The sequence below is a fragment of the Phocoena sinus genome, chromosome 2 (assembly GCF_008692025.1).
Source record: "Phocoena sinus isolate mPhoSin1 chromosome 2, mPhoSin1.pri, whole genome shotgun sequence".
NCBI classification, from domain to species: Eukaryota; Metazoa; Chordata; class Mammalia; order Artiodactyla; family Phocoenidae; genus Phocoena; species Phocoena sinus.
The window spans coordinates 116179666-116195298 of NC_045764.1; the positions used below are offsets into that span (position 1 = coordinate 116179666).

General features: G+C 36.4%; 1 protein-coding gene across 7 annotated transcripts in view; it reads left to right on the forward strand.

Moving 5' to 3' along the window:
* MIPOL1 (mirror-image polydactyly 1) overlaps positions 1 to 15633 on the forward strand; it is a 323322-nt gene that overhangs the window by 120869 nt on the left and 186820 nt on the right. For all 7 annotated transcript variants that reach the window (XM_032623178.1, XM_032623177.1, XM_032623176.1 and 4 more), the window contains 2 exons: positions 9383 to 9416; positions 9676 to 9846. In XM_032623178.1, the coding sequence (XP_032479069.1) occupies positions 9383 to 9416; positions 9676 to 9846 (205 nt within the window). The remainder of the gene's footprint in view (positions 1 to 9382; positions 9417 to 9675; positions 9847 to 15633) is intronic.

The window sequence follows — 15633 nt, forward strand, 5'->3', positions numbered from 1 at the left end:
TTTTGGAGATTAATCCTTTGTCAGTTGCTTCATTTGCAAATATTTTCTCGCATTTTGAGGGTTGTCTTTTCATCTTGTTTATGGTTTCCTTTGCTGTGCAAAAGCTTTTAAGTTTCATTAGGTCCCATTTGTTTATTTTTGTTTTTATTTGCATTACTCTAGGAGGTGGGTCAAAAAAGATCTTGCTGTGATTTATGTCACAGAGTGTTCTGCCTATGTTTTCCTCTAAGAGATTGATGGTGTCTGGCCTTACATTTAGGTCCTTAATCCATTTTGAGTTTATTTTTGCGTATGGTGTTAGGGAGTGTTCTAATTTCATTCTTTTACACGTAGCTGTCCAGTTTTCCGAGCACCACTTATTGAAGAGGCTGTGTTTTCTCCATTGTATTTTCTTGCCTCTTTATCAAAGATAAGGTGACCATATGTGCGTGGGTTTATCTCTGGGCTTTCTATCCTGTTCCATTGATCTATATTTCTGTTTTTGTGCCAGTACCTTACTGTCTTGATTACTGTAGCTTTGTAGTATAGTCTGAAGTCAGGGAGCCTCATTCCTCCAGCTCTGTTTTTCATTCTCAAGATTGCTTTGGCTATTCGGGGTCTTTTGTGTTTCCATACAAATTGTGAAATTTTTTTGGTCTAGTTCTGTGAAAAATGCCATTGATAGATTGATAGGGATTGCATTGAATCTGTAGATTGCTTTGGGTAGTATAGTCATTTTCACATTGTTGATTCTTCCAATCCAAGAACATGGTATATCTCTCCATCTGTTTGTATCATCTTTAAGTCCTTTCATCAGTGTCTTACAGTTTTCTGCATACAGGTCTTTTGTCTCCTTAGGTAGGTTTATTCCTAGGTATTTTATTCTTTTTGTTTCAGTGGTAAATGGGAGTGTTTCCTTAATTTCTCTTTCAGATTTTTCATCATTAGTGTATAGGAATGCCAGAGACTTCTGTGCATTAATTTTGTATCCTGCTACTTTACCAAATTCATTGATTAGCTGTAGTAGTTTTCTGGTAGCATCTTTAGGATTCTCTCTGTATAGTATCATGTCATCTGCAAACAGTGACAGCTTTACTTCTTCTTTTCTGATTTGGATTCCATTTATTTCTTTTTCTTCTCTGATTGCTGTGACTAAAACTTCCAAAACTATGTTGAATAGTAGTGGTGAGAGTGGGCAACCTTGTCTTGTTCCTGATCTTAGTGGAAGTGGTTTCAGTTTTTCGCCATTGAGAATGATGTTGGCTGTGGGTTTGTCATATATGGCCTATATTATGTTGAGGAAAGTTCCCTCTATGCCTACTTTCTAGAGGGTTTTTATCATAAATTGGTGTTGAATTTTGTCAAAAGCTTTTTCTGCTTCTGTTGAGATGATCATATGGTTTTTCTCTTTCAGTTTGTTAATATGGTGTATCACATTGATTGATTTGTGTATATTGAAGAATCCTTGCATTCCTGGAATAAACCCCACTTGATCATGGTGTATGATCCTTTCAATGTGCTGTTGGATTCTGTTTGCTAGTATTTTGTTGAGGATTTTTGCATCTATGTTCATCAGTGATATTGGCCTGTAGTTTTCTTTCTTTGTGACATCTTTGTCTGATTTTGGTGTCATGGTGATGCTGGCCTCATAGAATGTGTTTTGGAGGGTTCCTTTCTCTGCTATATTTTGGAAGAGTTTGAGAAGGCTAGGTGTTGACTCTTCTCTAAATGTTTGATAGAATTCGCCTGTGAAGCCGTCTGGTCCTGGGCTTTTGTTTGTTGGAATATTTTAATCACAGTCTCAATTTCAGTGCTTGTGATTGGTCTGTTTATATTTTCTCTTTCTTCCTGGTTCAGTCTCAGAAGGTTGTGCTGTTCTAAGAATATGTACATTTCTTCCAGGTTGTCCATTTTATTGGCCTATAGTTGCTTGTAGTAACTTCTCATGATCCTTTGTATTTCTGCAGTGTCAGTTGTTACTTCTCCTTCTTCATTTCTAATTCTCTTGATTTGAGTCTTCTCCCTTTTTTTCTTGATGACTCTGGCTAATGTTTTATCAGTTTTGTTTATCTTCTCAGAGTACCAGCTTTTAGTTTTATTTATCTTCGCTATTGTGTAGTATTTCAACTTTGACCATTGGAAACTCTTTTAGGTGGCTCCTACATGCCTTTGACATGTTCCCATCCTTTTGATTTTTTTAACCATTTCTTACTTTCTGGCACTGCAGCCTGCTCCAGGGTCATGTATTATGGGGATATGCCCACCCCACCAGCAATGAATCAGAGTTCTTGTTGCTCACCATCCTTGCCAGCATTTGGAATTGTCATTCTTGTTTTGCTTTTTTTCTTATTTTGAACATTAGCCATTCTCTAATGACAGATGATATTGAGCTCCTGTTTATTTACCATCTGTATATCTTCTTTGGTAAAATGTCTGTTCAGATATTTGACCAGTTTTTTAAGTTGGGTTGTTTGTTTCCTTTTTGTTAATTTTAAGTGTTCGTTATATATTCTAGATGTAAGTCATTTTTCAGGTATGTGATTTTCAAATATTTTCTTCCAGTACATGTTTTGTATTTTTCTTCTCTTAACAGTGTGCTTAGCAGGATATAAGTTTTAAATTTTGATAAAATCCAGTTTATTGATTGTTTTTTCTTTCATGTTTTGTACTTTTTGTATTGAATCTAAAACTCATTGTCATATGTAAGGTCGTACCAAGTGTTCTCCTATGTTTTCTTCTATGAGTTATAAATTTTGTGTTTTACATTTAAGCCTGCAATCTGTTTTGAGTTGATTTTTGTGTAAAGTGATACATGGTACATGTAAATGGTCTTTTTTTTTTTTTTTTTTGCCTGTGGACATTTATTCTAGTACCATTGTTGAAAATGGTATCATTTCTCCACTAATTTCCTTTGCACCTTTGCCGAAAGTTATTTGACTATTCATGTGCATTAATTTCAGGACTTACTTGTCTGTCCATTGATCTGTGTTTCTATCCCTTTGCCAATACCACACATTCTTGATTACTAAATCTTTATGTTACGTCTTGAAACAGGATAATGTCATCCCTCTAAACTTTGCTCTTTTATTGTAGAATTATTTTGACTATTCTGGTACGTTTGCCTTTCCATATACCTTTAAGAATCAGTTTGTTTTTATCTACAAAACAGTTGCTGGGACCCGATGTGTTTAAACATACTCTTCAAAATAGATACCTTTTTTTCAGTAATGCAGCTATTAAAAACTTCAGAACTTTTCTTTAGGGATTTGCAAGTACTATTGCCTTCAATTTGTCAACTGCTGCACAGTACTATACTTAGCATGTAATTTATGACCATAAATCTTTTATGTAGATTGATCACCAATTTTATTCATAAAATTTGCTTCTAAATAGTTTTTACTGTTTTTTTTTTTTTTGCGGTACATGGGCCTCTCACTGTTGTGGCCTCTTCCGTTGCAGAGCACAGGCTCCGGACGCGCAGGCTCAGCAGCCATGGCTCACGGGCCCAGCTGCTCCGTGGCATGTGGGATCTTCCCAGACCGGGGCACGAACCCGTGTCCCTTGCATCGGCAGGCGGACTGTCAACCACTGCGTCACCAGGGAAGCCCAGTTTTTACTGTTTTTAGAAATAAAATTCACCCCCAAAAGATAACATATCAGTTTTTTATACAATGTCACAACTCATTGAGTGATATTCAGGCTTTATAGGTGAAAAAACTTAGAGTGGTTGACTACTTGCCCAAAGAGTCATAGTCAGTCACTTACACATTGTAGGACTTATCTACCTCAGAGCTATACAGGCATCTCAACCTTAGCATATCCAAAATGGAATTATTAATTTATTTTTAAAACCTGATCCTCCTTAATTCCCTGTACCTATCAACAGCATAACCACCTGCCCACATATCCAAACAAAAACTTCTTCCTCAGAACTCCTATTAAATTGGTCTCTTAGTTTTGTTCATTCTGTCTCTTTAAGTGATGGATCTAAATTGAGCCTGTCCTTCTTCCCTAAACTTTTAAATCTTCCATTGTCTATTTACTTTAATCTGTACATATGTTTTGTTATAGTTTTTATTACAATACATGAAAATTAGGGTTCCTTGAGGCAAGACTTTTTCATTTTGTTCTTGGTAGCATTCCTATTGAGGGAGGAATGGGGAATGGAGAAAAGGAAAACAGTCCCAAGACTTATCTTTTAGTTAATTAGTCCATTCAATAAATATTTATTGAATATTTATTATCTGTCAAGTACAGTGCTGGTTGCAGGAACACAGCATTACGGTTTCAATTTAGTTAAGAAGATCAGCATTAAGTAAATATGAATAATTACATAAATACTCAAAATAGTATCAAGTGATATGAAGAATTATTGGTTCCTAAGAAAAGTTTATAGACAGCTTTATTACAGTCTAGGGGTTCAGGTGAGTGGATCAGGAAAAATCATACAGAAGAAGCAAGAACAACAACAGCAACAAATAGCATGTCAGTACAGTTTTAAATGGCACTGTGGAGGTTCTTTTCTACTCAGTTGAAGTCTATAGGCTCTGAACTTCAATAGTGCATTTTAGACTAAATCTTTGTTAAGATAGAACCAATTTATAACTGAGCTTTGCTTGACTGAAAGGTATATTTAGAGGCATTGAGTATAAGATGAAATTGTATAAATTATTTCACATCTTTTTGTTTCAATTCCTTACTTCTTGCTTCCTATAATCTGGAAATTCCTTCCTTCTTTTTTCTCTCATCATCTTTTCCACTTTCGATCTACTTTTCATCTTTCTGTATAATGTTTGTCTTGTCTTATTATTCTGCCGCTTCTCTGCTTTCCCTTACCTCTTGAATTTTTAATGCTTTTTTCTTTGTCTCTTTTGCTTTTATCCAAAACCAGGAAAAAGTAAAAAGGATTCAGGTTAAAATGACTTACATATGCATGCCAATATAGACATGTTTGCATAGGTACATTCCAACTTTTGAGACCATGGTATCTATTTTTCAATCTGTTATTATTGGTATATTTTTTATATTAAAGGTGGCACTGTGTAAGAAAGGAGACTTAGAGAAAGAAAACAATTTAGAATTTTTTGATAAGCTGATCACTAGTTCTTTGTATCATTTGGGGGTCAAAGTTTTGCTTCTTCCCATTGAACAAGGTACAGGACTATAGGTTCAGAAAGGAAAGATGTGATATTGACTGATTTAGGAATAAATCAAGATATGTGACATTTCATGCATGAGTCTTTTCACTTAGAGTGCAAGGTTGTCAGTCAGAATTTGCATGGTATAGGAAATCAATTGAAACTTGAACCTATGGACATTTACTTCAGCAATATTCTTACTGATTATCATGACTGTCTAGTTAGACTGTTGTAGGCATAATTTAAAGATTATGAAAGGTTGAAATTCTTTTGTTTAATTGTAAACTTCATATTAATGATACATAATGTATAGTTTGTTGGCTGTATGTCATATAATACCAACTATTACTTTGTCTTTATTAAGCTAGTAAAACTATGTGTTGTACATGCTGCTAGTAAACCTTAAACCTAAAGAGTCATTTTACATAGAAAATTATGTGTCTTATATAACTGTTTCAAATTGCTTCCTTTTTCTTAAAGGTAAGTTGTTTGTCTAATTTTTGTTTTCTTAAGTGATATAGTAAGTAATGTCCTTATTGTAGGACTGAATTTAATTTTCTGGAAGCCACTATTGTTGATTTTTTATCTTTAACTAGATATTAAATGACCCACCTCAGAAAAATGTGTCAAATATACTGAATTGGCACTTACAGTGTATTAACATCAAAGATCTGATCTCATTTTTCAATACTCTGTATCAGGGATCAGCAAAGTAAGGACCTATGGTGCAAATCCAGCCTTCCACTTGTTTTGTAAATAAAGTTTTATTTGAATACAACCACACCTGTTCATTTACATAGTGTCTATGAATAGATTTTCTTCTTCAAAGGCAGAATTTAGTAGCTGCAACAGAGAACATATGGTAAAGCCTAAAATATTATCTGACGCTTTACAAAAAAAGTTTGCTCATCCCTACTCTATATAATCTAATTGAGACTAAATTACTATGTAGTTGATCTTTGATATCTGTGACAAATACTTCCTGAAACTTTTAAAGAAATGCAAATTTGAACACAACCATACCTGTTCATTTACATATTGTCTATGAATGAGTTTGCACTACAAAGGCAGACTTTAGTAGGTACGAGAGTTTTTAAGAGTTTTTCTTTTTAATTATTTATTTTATTTTTGGTTGTGTTGGGTCCTCGTTGCTGCACGCAGGCTTTCTCTAGTTGTGGCGAGCAAGCGGGGGCTACTCTTGTTGCGGTGTGAGGGCTTCTTATTGCGGTGGCTTCTCTTGTTGCCGAGCACAGGCTCTAGGCACGTGCACTTCAGTAGTTGTGGCTCACGGGCTCTAGAGCACAGGCTCAGTCATTGTGGCACACGGGCTTAGTTGCTCCACGGCATGTGGGATCGTCACGGACCAGGGCTCGAACCCGTGTCCCTTGCGTGGATTCTTAACCACTGTGCCACCAGGGAAGTCCCTCTTATTTTTTTTAAATAGGCATTTTTATTATTTTTAAAAATTTTTATTGGAGTATAGTTGATGTACAATGCTGTGTTAGTTGCAGGTGTACAGCAAATAAGAACCTGCTGTATAATAAAAGGTTTTAAGTTTTATTTTCCTCTTAGTGACCATTTATCACTATATTTATATCAATTATAAAGGCTAATAATAAAGCAAAATAGAGATTCACATGCCAAGTGGTTGATGTGGCTCACTCATGCCCTGCATGTCATACCTGACACACTCACTCACCAAAACATGATTCACATTCATTTATCAGAAAATGATAAATCACTATATATCATGTACTTTTAAGGGCAATCGCATAAGTTATTTTTATTTTTATTATTTGTGGTACACGGGCCCCTCACTGTTGTGGCCTCTCCCGTTGTGGAGCACAGGCTCCGGACGCGCAGGCTCAACGGCCATGGCTCACGGGCCCAGCCGCTCCGCGGCATGTGGGATCTTCCCAGACCAGGGCACGAACCCGTGTCCCCTGCATTGGCAGGCGGACTGTCAACCACTGCGCCACCAGGGAAGCCCCCACATAAGTTATTTATAGTCAGAATGCTAAATTTATGTGCCGAGGATCTAGTATATAACATCTGATAAGAAAATTTGATTTTAATTTTTTTTTAATTTTGGTTGTTAGCAGGGAATTTAATATTAGACTAAATACAGTTATCTTAACCATTTCCTATTGAAAGCTGTGAATTTAAAACATTTAAACTCTTCATTTGCTTTTCCTTAAAGTAATAGTTCTTCATTTTGCATTGCCTGAAGAAAACATATAAATATTACATAGGAATTTCATGCACTTTTTGTTATGTTGATTATTTGGAATATATGAATTACTTAACCGACCTACACTGTTATTTTCTTTTTGATCATATGTAACTCTTTGAAACAAAAAAAGAGAGTTGCATAATATTGAGAACTAATTTTTTTTTAAGTTCCCAGTAATCTGTGAATCTAAATGCTTAATTTCCATGTAGCTTTTTACATTTTAAATGATCAAGTTTCATAAATTGTGAAGTTTATAAATATTGAAACTTCTTTGGAAACTGCCATTAATTGACCTTAGTTTGATTTCATCTAAAAAGAACAACATTAAGGTAAATATTCCTTACCACATATGGCTTCCCTAAAAATCATATTTAGCCAACCAATAACTGATGGTTAAATGCCACTCATGTTCTTCAAATACTTTTACATGATCATAAATAAGTGGAAGAATTTTATCTTATATTTTTCCACTTTGTTTTTTAATTGAATAAAAAGGAAGTGATGGGCTTCCCTGGTGGCGCAGTAGTTGAGAGTCTGCCTGCCGATGCAGGGGACACGGGTTCGTGCCCCAGTCCGGGAAGATCCCACATGCCGCGGAGCGGCTGGGCCCGTGAGCCACGGCCGCTAAGCCTGCGCATCTGGAGCCTGTGCTCCGCAACGGGAGAGGCCACAGCGGTGAGAGGCCCGCGTACCGCAAAAAAAAAAAAAAAAAAAAAAAAAAAAAGTGATTATCCTCATAGTTTTTGTAGACTAAGCTTTTATGAAGCAGGATATTTGAAAACTTGATTTATTTTGGGAGAAAAAGATAAGAGTACATATTTGCCCTTATTGGAATGTGAATCCAAGGGGACATTAGTAGTTTGAGATAAACATTAAATATATATAATTCAAAATTACTACACCTACCTGTTGACTTACACCATTTAAATATGGGTAGAAATAGTTTTTTTGATATATGTTCATATATTTTCCTGTGCAAATGCAATGTTCTAAAATCTATACTTTCTCTCCATGATTATAGCAGTTTGATTGAACTGTGGAGTTTGGAACAATTTTGTAACAAATTTGTTAAGTGTCTTCTGTAATCTTTTCCTAGTATCCTTTTTTTGTGGTAAATGTTAAATCACAGGAGCACAGAAATGGAGGGGGAAAACTTGAAACACGAATTTGGATATCTAAGCTTTTAAGTACAATTTTTAAATAATTGAAATCATTTCTAGAATCTTCATCATTTCACTGGTACCCATTACAGGTTTTCATTTAATCTACCCAATTTAATGACTGCCTAAATTATATTATATACATTTTCTAAATATGTCATTTAGAACTTCTTTCTTTACTTTAACTGCATTTCAATTTACCAACATCAACAAACATAAACACTATGACTCTTAAAAGACAAAAAGTCCATTTATGAAGAGATCCAGTTTACTTTTTTTGCCTTTAAATTGAATAATTCTGTTTTATGCAAAAAAGAAAATAACATTAGTCATTTAAAAATGTGACCAATTTTGGTCAGCCTTTCTATATAGCGTATTTGTTTCAACAAATAGGTAGCACCAGGAGATTTTCAGGTCAAATTTAGTGATAGTTATTTGTCATTGCTTTTGAGGGAACATAGTTAAACTTTGTAATAAAAATACTTGCTTTTATTTGTGATAATGTCCAAAAAGGATAGGAAATACAGTTTCTGGTAAGAATTGAAAGTCTAGAAATAAATATAATGATGAGAATGAGTACTTCTATCACTGGGGAACTTTCTTCATCTAAGCACATATGAACAATTGATCCTTGTAGTCATATATAGCAGTAAACATTAATAACTTAACAGTCTGAAGTCAGTGCAGAAGATATGGAGCATTATTGAAAGATGGAGTCGAGCAGGTGGCACTTTAATATGTTCAATGTCATGGTTGACTCTAAAGACTAGTCGAATGAAATTACTTGAGGTTCTAAAGATTTAAAAAGCGAACTCATTTTGCTGCACTAAGGAAATGCTACTGATCAGGCTTTCTGTGTCCCTTTTTTCTAGGCTAGAAAATATTAACCCTGAAGAAAATGACATGGTAAGCCATTCTCTGAGGAGATTTCTTGATGTCAGTCTTATATCTTAGAGGCTTAAGTTCAATTGAGTGGGTTTCAAGAACTAAGATGTGGGAAAAAGAAGAATTGACACACTAATAATGTACATCTTTGCTGCAATATGAAAATTCAATAACTTCACTCAGTCAATTTACAATTCACATGTGCCTATTAATTAAAACCCTATATTAAATAAAATATATTAAAACTTCATGTCTGACTAACATATAATGGTGTTGGTAGACATTACAGGAATTACTGAACAGAATAAACAATGCAGACACGGGGATAGCTATTCAGAAGAATGGAGCTATAATTGTGGATAGAATCTACAAGACCAAGGAATGTAAAAAGAGAATAACTGCAGAAGAAATGAATGCAGTGATTGAAGAACGGGATGCTGCTTTGTCTCAGGTAACTGCATGTACAATATCTGTAAAAAGCATACACTTAACATTTTCCCCTCTTTCTTTACATTAAAAAATGACTTTTCCCCACATATTCTTAATTCGAATTAGTTTTTAGATTATAATTAATACCACAATGATTAGCTATATTAAAATAATCACATATTTTGTTACATCATTCTTCAAGTATATGCATTCTAATAAAACTGTTAGCTTGTTATAAAATTTTAGTTATATTCTTTAAAGTAATCACTTTTATATGAGACTTCTTACTTGAGTCACAGTTTTGTGAGGGCTGACATTGTCTTTATTACTGTTTTATTCCTAGTGCCTAATTCAGTGCCTTTTAGTAAACATTGATAAAGGAATCAAATTATTAGGGTATTCCTTTCTGAACATTACTTATACCTTCCTGCTGTAACTGAAACCTGATTACCGCCCTGAGGATACCGCTTCCACTGCAGTCCTCTCAAATGTGAATGTATTCCCTCGCCCAGCAGTTGGACCACTGGGCTTGGAGGCTTGTTCCTCATTAGTGTTTTTAGATCATTGTTCCTTTATTCTCTCTAAACACCTCCAGCTTTGAGGCCCATGTATCAGATTGTATCACCCATCACACGCTCCTGTTGCAGTCGTGTACACATTCCCGTGTCGCTTCCCTCATTTCTTAAAGATTTTAGGATCTATTTCACTGTCTCTTTCTTCAGCCTACTCCTGTCACAGTTCTTGGTGATTTAAATATCTATGTAGGTGATACTTTCAATATCCCTCTCATCTCTTTGAATCTCTCTCCTCCTATAATCCACGTACGCTGTACTCTTTCTGCCATCCACCCTATGGTCATACCCTGTTCTTGGTCATTATCAGTCTCAATTTCAAGCATCCCGCTTGATGACCACCATTTGTTATCTTTCCAGCTCACTCTAGAACTCTAACTCTTGCAAATTGTCAACTCTCCTGGCACCTGATTATATTGATCTTACCACCTCTTTTCCTATCCCTTAATCCCCTCATGTCCTCACTTCCCTCTTCATCTAGTTTGGATTCCGTGGCTCACCATAATTATCACCAACTTGCATGTAATATAACCTCAGTTGTTTTGGCCCTCTCTTCCTTTATCCTGCTCACCTAGCAAAACCTAAGTTTTATAAATTTAACTTTCTGCCTGTTCTACACCTTCACAGCTTTATATGGCAGGAGACTATCACACAAATTTGCTGACTGAACTTACCTTGAGTTCATGACCACCGTCTTCAAGTAGACCCTTGGTGTTGCCTGGCAACCTTCCACTCACTCTCCCCCTCTGGAGGACTATTTTATCTTTCTCCTTTCTCCTCAAGCATCCAACATCTGCCTCCCAATAGAAAAAAGAATTTCTGCTTGTCCCCACCATTTCATTCACCAGCCTACTTGCATTTGCACCCATATACTCTGCCTTTTCTACTTTCTTTTTTACATGCTTCTGTTTAAGGACAACTTCTCTGTTTCACACTAGTTTACATCTTTCCTTGCCTGCTTAAGGTTATCACTTAACCAATTGTCCCTTTTCTCTCTTACTTCATAAAATGTTTCCTTATTAGTTCATTTCTATCACTGTGTGAAATTCTTTACTATATCCCATGGAGGCTGGGTGAAAGTTTTGGTAAGTCTTGGTCAGCTTGTGGTTCACTGAGAGCAGAGTATTCACTAGGGCTCTACTCCTGGAGAATCCTCTATTCCAGTGTTTGTCTCTTTTGCATTGTAAGACTATGGGAAACTCCATTATTCTTTTCACAGGGCTTAAGGCTTAGCTTTTTTTTTTTTTTTGCTGTACTCGGGTCTCTCACTGCTGCGGCCTCTCCCACCGCGGAGCGCAGGCTCAGCAGCCATGGTTCTCGGGCCCAGCCGCTCCGCAGCATGTGGGATCCTCCCGGACCGGGGCACAAACCCGCGTCCCCTGCATCGGCAGGCGGACTCTCAACCACTGCGCCACCAGGGAAGCCCTAAGGCTTAGCTTTTTAACTTTAAGCCCTATACAGTTTTGAGAGTTAGCAAACGATTTGAGATGGAACCAAGTCTCAAATCTCCAATTTTGTCACTTCAGCCCTGCATAACTGCCAGAAGCTTAGATGATTTCTCTGTCCTCCAGCAGGAGCCCTCTGTATAGTCAAAGCCGGATTTCTCAGCCTCTTGCCCATTCTCCGAACCTTTAAAACTCAGGGGGAAAACAATGACTTCAGATCTTCAAATCACCTGTCTCCAGTTAACCCCTCTTCAGAATCCCAGCTGCTCAAGTTATTGCTGCAGCAGCAACCTTCTGATGTCTTAAACAGATATTTTTAAAAATTTTAATCTGGCTTTCCTTGTTCTTGGCTGGAGAATTGTTATGCCACAAATGATTCTATCCTATCCCAATGTGGAAATCTGACATTTATCTTCAGATTAAAATTGGGAAAAGTTCAATTTAAACTTTTAAAGTGGGCAGCTGTTTTTAGCATTTTGTGCCCTCCCAAGTGTATTCAATCTTGGATCATTCAATATATTGTTGAAGAGATAGCCAAAACTATTTTTCTGTGCTTGAAACAATTATAAACTCAAACACTTGATTTTTTTAGAAATCATCTATTTTGTTAAGTTAACTAAAACACCCATGTACATAGAGAACTTACCACTTTCTTCCTTTATCCCTGCTATATTCCAAGTCTTTATTACAAGGCCTTTGCTTTCGTGTTTTGGATATATTTTATATACCAATCCCCCTGGCCCTTTTGGCAAAAGTCCACATCCCAACCTCCATTCCCATGCCTAACTTACTCAGTGCTCAGAGGCTAGGCCCTTCACCTACTGCATCAGGTACCAGCTGAGGTCCAATAACTGAAAATCTCTATAATATTATCCTACCGACTACAAGTAGCAGCGAGGCCCAAAGCCTCGTGTTGCCAGGCTCTGACCATCTATGCATGTCCTTGGAAATCGAAACTAGCCTAGAACTAGCCTAATTTAGCCAGAACCCCAAGGAATAGTATGATAATTATGTGAAAACTTGACTGGACCACAGGGTGTCCAGATATTTGGTAAAATGTTATTTCGGGGTATGTCCATGAGGGTGTTTCTGTATGAGATTAACATCTGAATCTTACATCATTGGCTCTCCTGGTTCTCAGGCCTTCGGACTCAAGCCGGAACTATACCATTTTCTTATGATTAGAGTGAGATTTTGGGTTTTTGGAAAGAATACCACAGAAATTTCACCTTAATTAGCACTATTTTCTCTTTCTCCAGGCTAAGCATCTCAGCATACTTCAACCCCTTCCCTGAGTTTCCTTTTTTCTGTTGTCTTGTAGTTGTTAATTTTCCCTTCTTGGTCTATCAAGGCTGAATGATTAATCATAAATTTCTATTACCTGAACACCATGCAGAGAATCTTAACTCACCACTATTTTCTGGAAATAAGTCACTCCAAATTCCATCTTAACCCTTTTAATTTGTACACTTTTCTTAATTGTGTTTGTCGTTGAAAATATTTTTAAAACATTTATGTGCCCCTTTTAACCCTAATATAATTTGTACATCTTTTTTTGATAGTTAATTCATTTTTGTCAAATGCTATAATGAAAACTATAGATCCTGAGATCTTTCAGGTCCAGAGTTGACAAATACAAAAAGCAGGGAGGACCAAGGGGTAATCATCAGGTTAATTAAAGAAATTCAGCTAACCATTTCACTAGTCAGTTTTCTCCTTCTCTATAGCCACAAGCTATACCATGCACTAAGCGCAATAAAATGAAAGATAAACCAAATAAGAGGAAGACATGAATCCAGTCCAATAATACAATGAAGAAAATTCTAGGAAGACAGCTGAACAATGTACAAAAAGTACAGTTGGTCTGTTGCTTTATAACTCTTTCTACCTTTAAGCATGTTTTCCCCTCTCACTGACACATGCTTCTATCCACTTGTTACTTGCCTGTCTACCTACTACTTTAAAGCTAATTTAAATATCATCTCTTCAATAAAGTTCTCTCACATGAAGCAATATTGATAGATAACATCTTTTTGCCCATATTTTACTTTACATCCTATTATAGTACTTGTCACACTGCAGTACAGTTAACTGACTTTATGCCTGTCTTCCCACCTAGCATGAAGGTAAGAACTGTTCTTTATCTGTGTCTATTAGTCCTTAGGACAGTGTAGGCACAAAATATAGGCTTGTTGAATTAATGAACTGATGAGCTTAGCTGTTTTAGATCTATTTCAAGATACATTGAACTAAAAGAAGTTAGTGAAATATTATTCATTCATCCACATTTTATTAAGGACCTGTTATATGTCTGTGTTGGGGAATTCAGCAATGATCCAAATATAGAAGGCTCTTACTCTTACGGAACTTACATTTTAGTATGGAAATATAGATAGTGAACAAATAAATGAATAAAGTATTTTCAGTTAGGGATGTAATAAAAATAAAAAGGTAATGGAGAGTGACTGCAATTGGTAGGAGGATTGTCACTTTAAATAGGGTGATCAAGGCAGTCCTTTTGTTTAATTGTTGAATTTTGGTGAATAGTTGAATTGAGACTTGAAAGAGAAGGATCCAGCCATGCAAAATCTGTGAAGAGAGCATTCCATCAGAAAAGAATACATCAACAATGCCCTGTGAGAGGGAACAAGCTTAGTGTGTTTAAGGCTCTGATGTAAATACTCCAAGCTTAAATATGGTTGAAGTGCAGTGAGCAAGGAAGATAGCAGCAAGTGACGAGGTAGAAGAGGTAGGCAGCAGACAAATTTGTAAGGTCTTGTATGCCATGGTAAGGGCTAAAAATTGTGTATAAATGCAGAAGATATTGAGGGAGAAAGGCTGTTGCAATAGTCCAAGTCAAAGATGAAAATGATGGTAACTCTGGGGCAATTGTAGATTTAGAGAAGTAGACAGATTTGGGAAATATTTCAATAGTATAGTGAGTAGACCTTGAAGACAGATTGGTTTGGGGCATAAGGGAGCTGGAAGAATTAGGCTGAGTCTATTTTGGGCTTGAACAGTGTATAGATACTCACTTCCATTTTTGTGATGGGCAAGTTTTGGGGGGAATATGAATGTATTTCGGAAGGGAATTTACATTTTCTCTGGATGTGGTATATTTGAGATGATTCTTAAAAATCCATATGGAAGTGTTGAGCAGGCACTTGGCTATTGCAGTCATCAGCATATAGATAGTTAAAGCTGTGGGTCTAGATCAAACCAGGGAAAGATAATTGAGAAAGAAAGGGCTTAGGATCAAGCCCTGTGGTCTGTCAATAATTTAGCAGTTGGCCAAAGTAGAAGGAGCGCACAGGGGAGACTAGGAATGATAGCAAATGAGGTAGAAGGAAACTGAAGAGACTATGGTGTCAGAAAAGGCAAGAAAAGGAAGTGTTTGCAAAAGATGAGAATGATTAGTTCCCTTGAATGGTGTTGAGAGGTCAAGCAAGGTGAAGATGGAATCGTTTTTAGATTTGATCACATGGGAGATGTTGAGAGCCTTGACAAGGGTTTTGTCCAGGACAGAGGCCACATTGGAGTAGAGGACAGAATGGAAGGTGAGGAACTGAACCGAGTGAATGTATACAACTTTTATCCCCCTGTAATGGAGATAGAGAAATTGGCAATAGATGGAGAGGGGGCTTATGGTTAGGGTTAGGGTGAGTCGTCGGTGAGTTTTCTTTCTTTTTTAATGGGAGATTCTAAGGCATGATGTTGTGTTGATGGAAGTGAACCAGAAAAGAAGGAAAGGTGATTTTAAGGGAGAGAAGAGAGTATTGCAGTAGCAAAGTC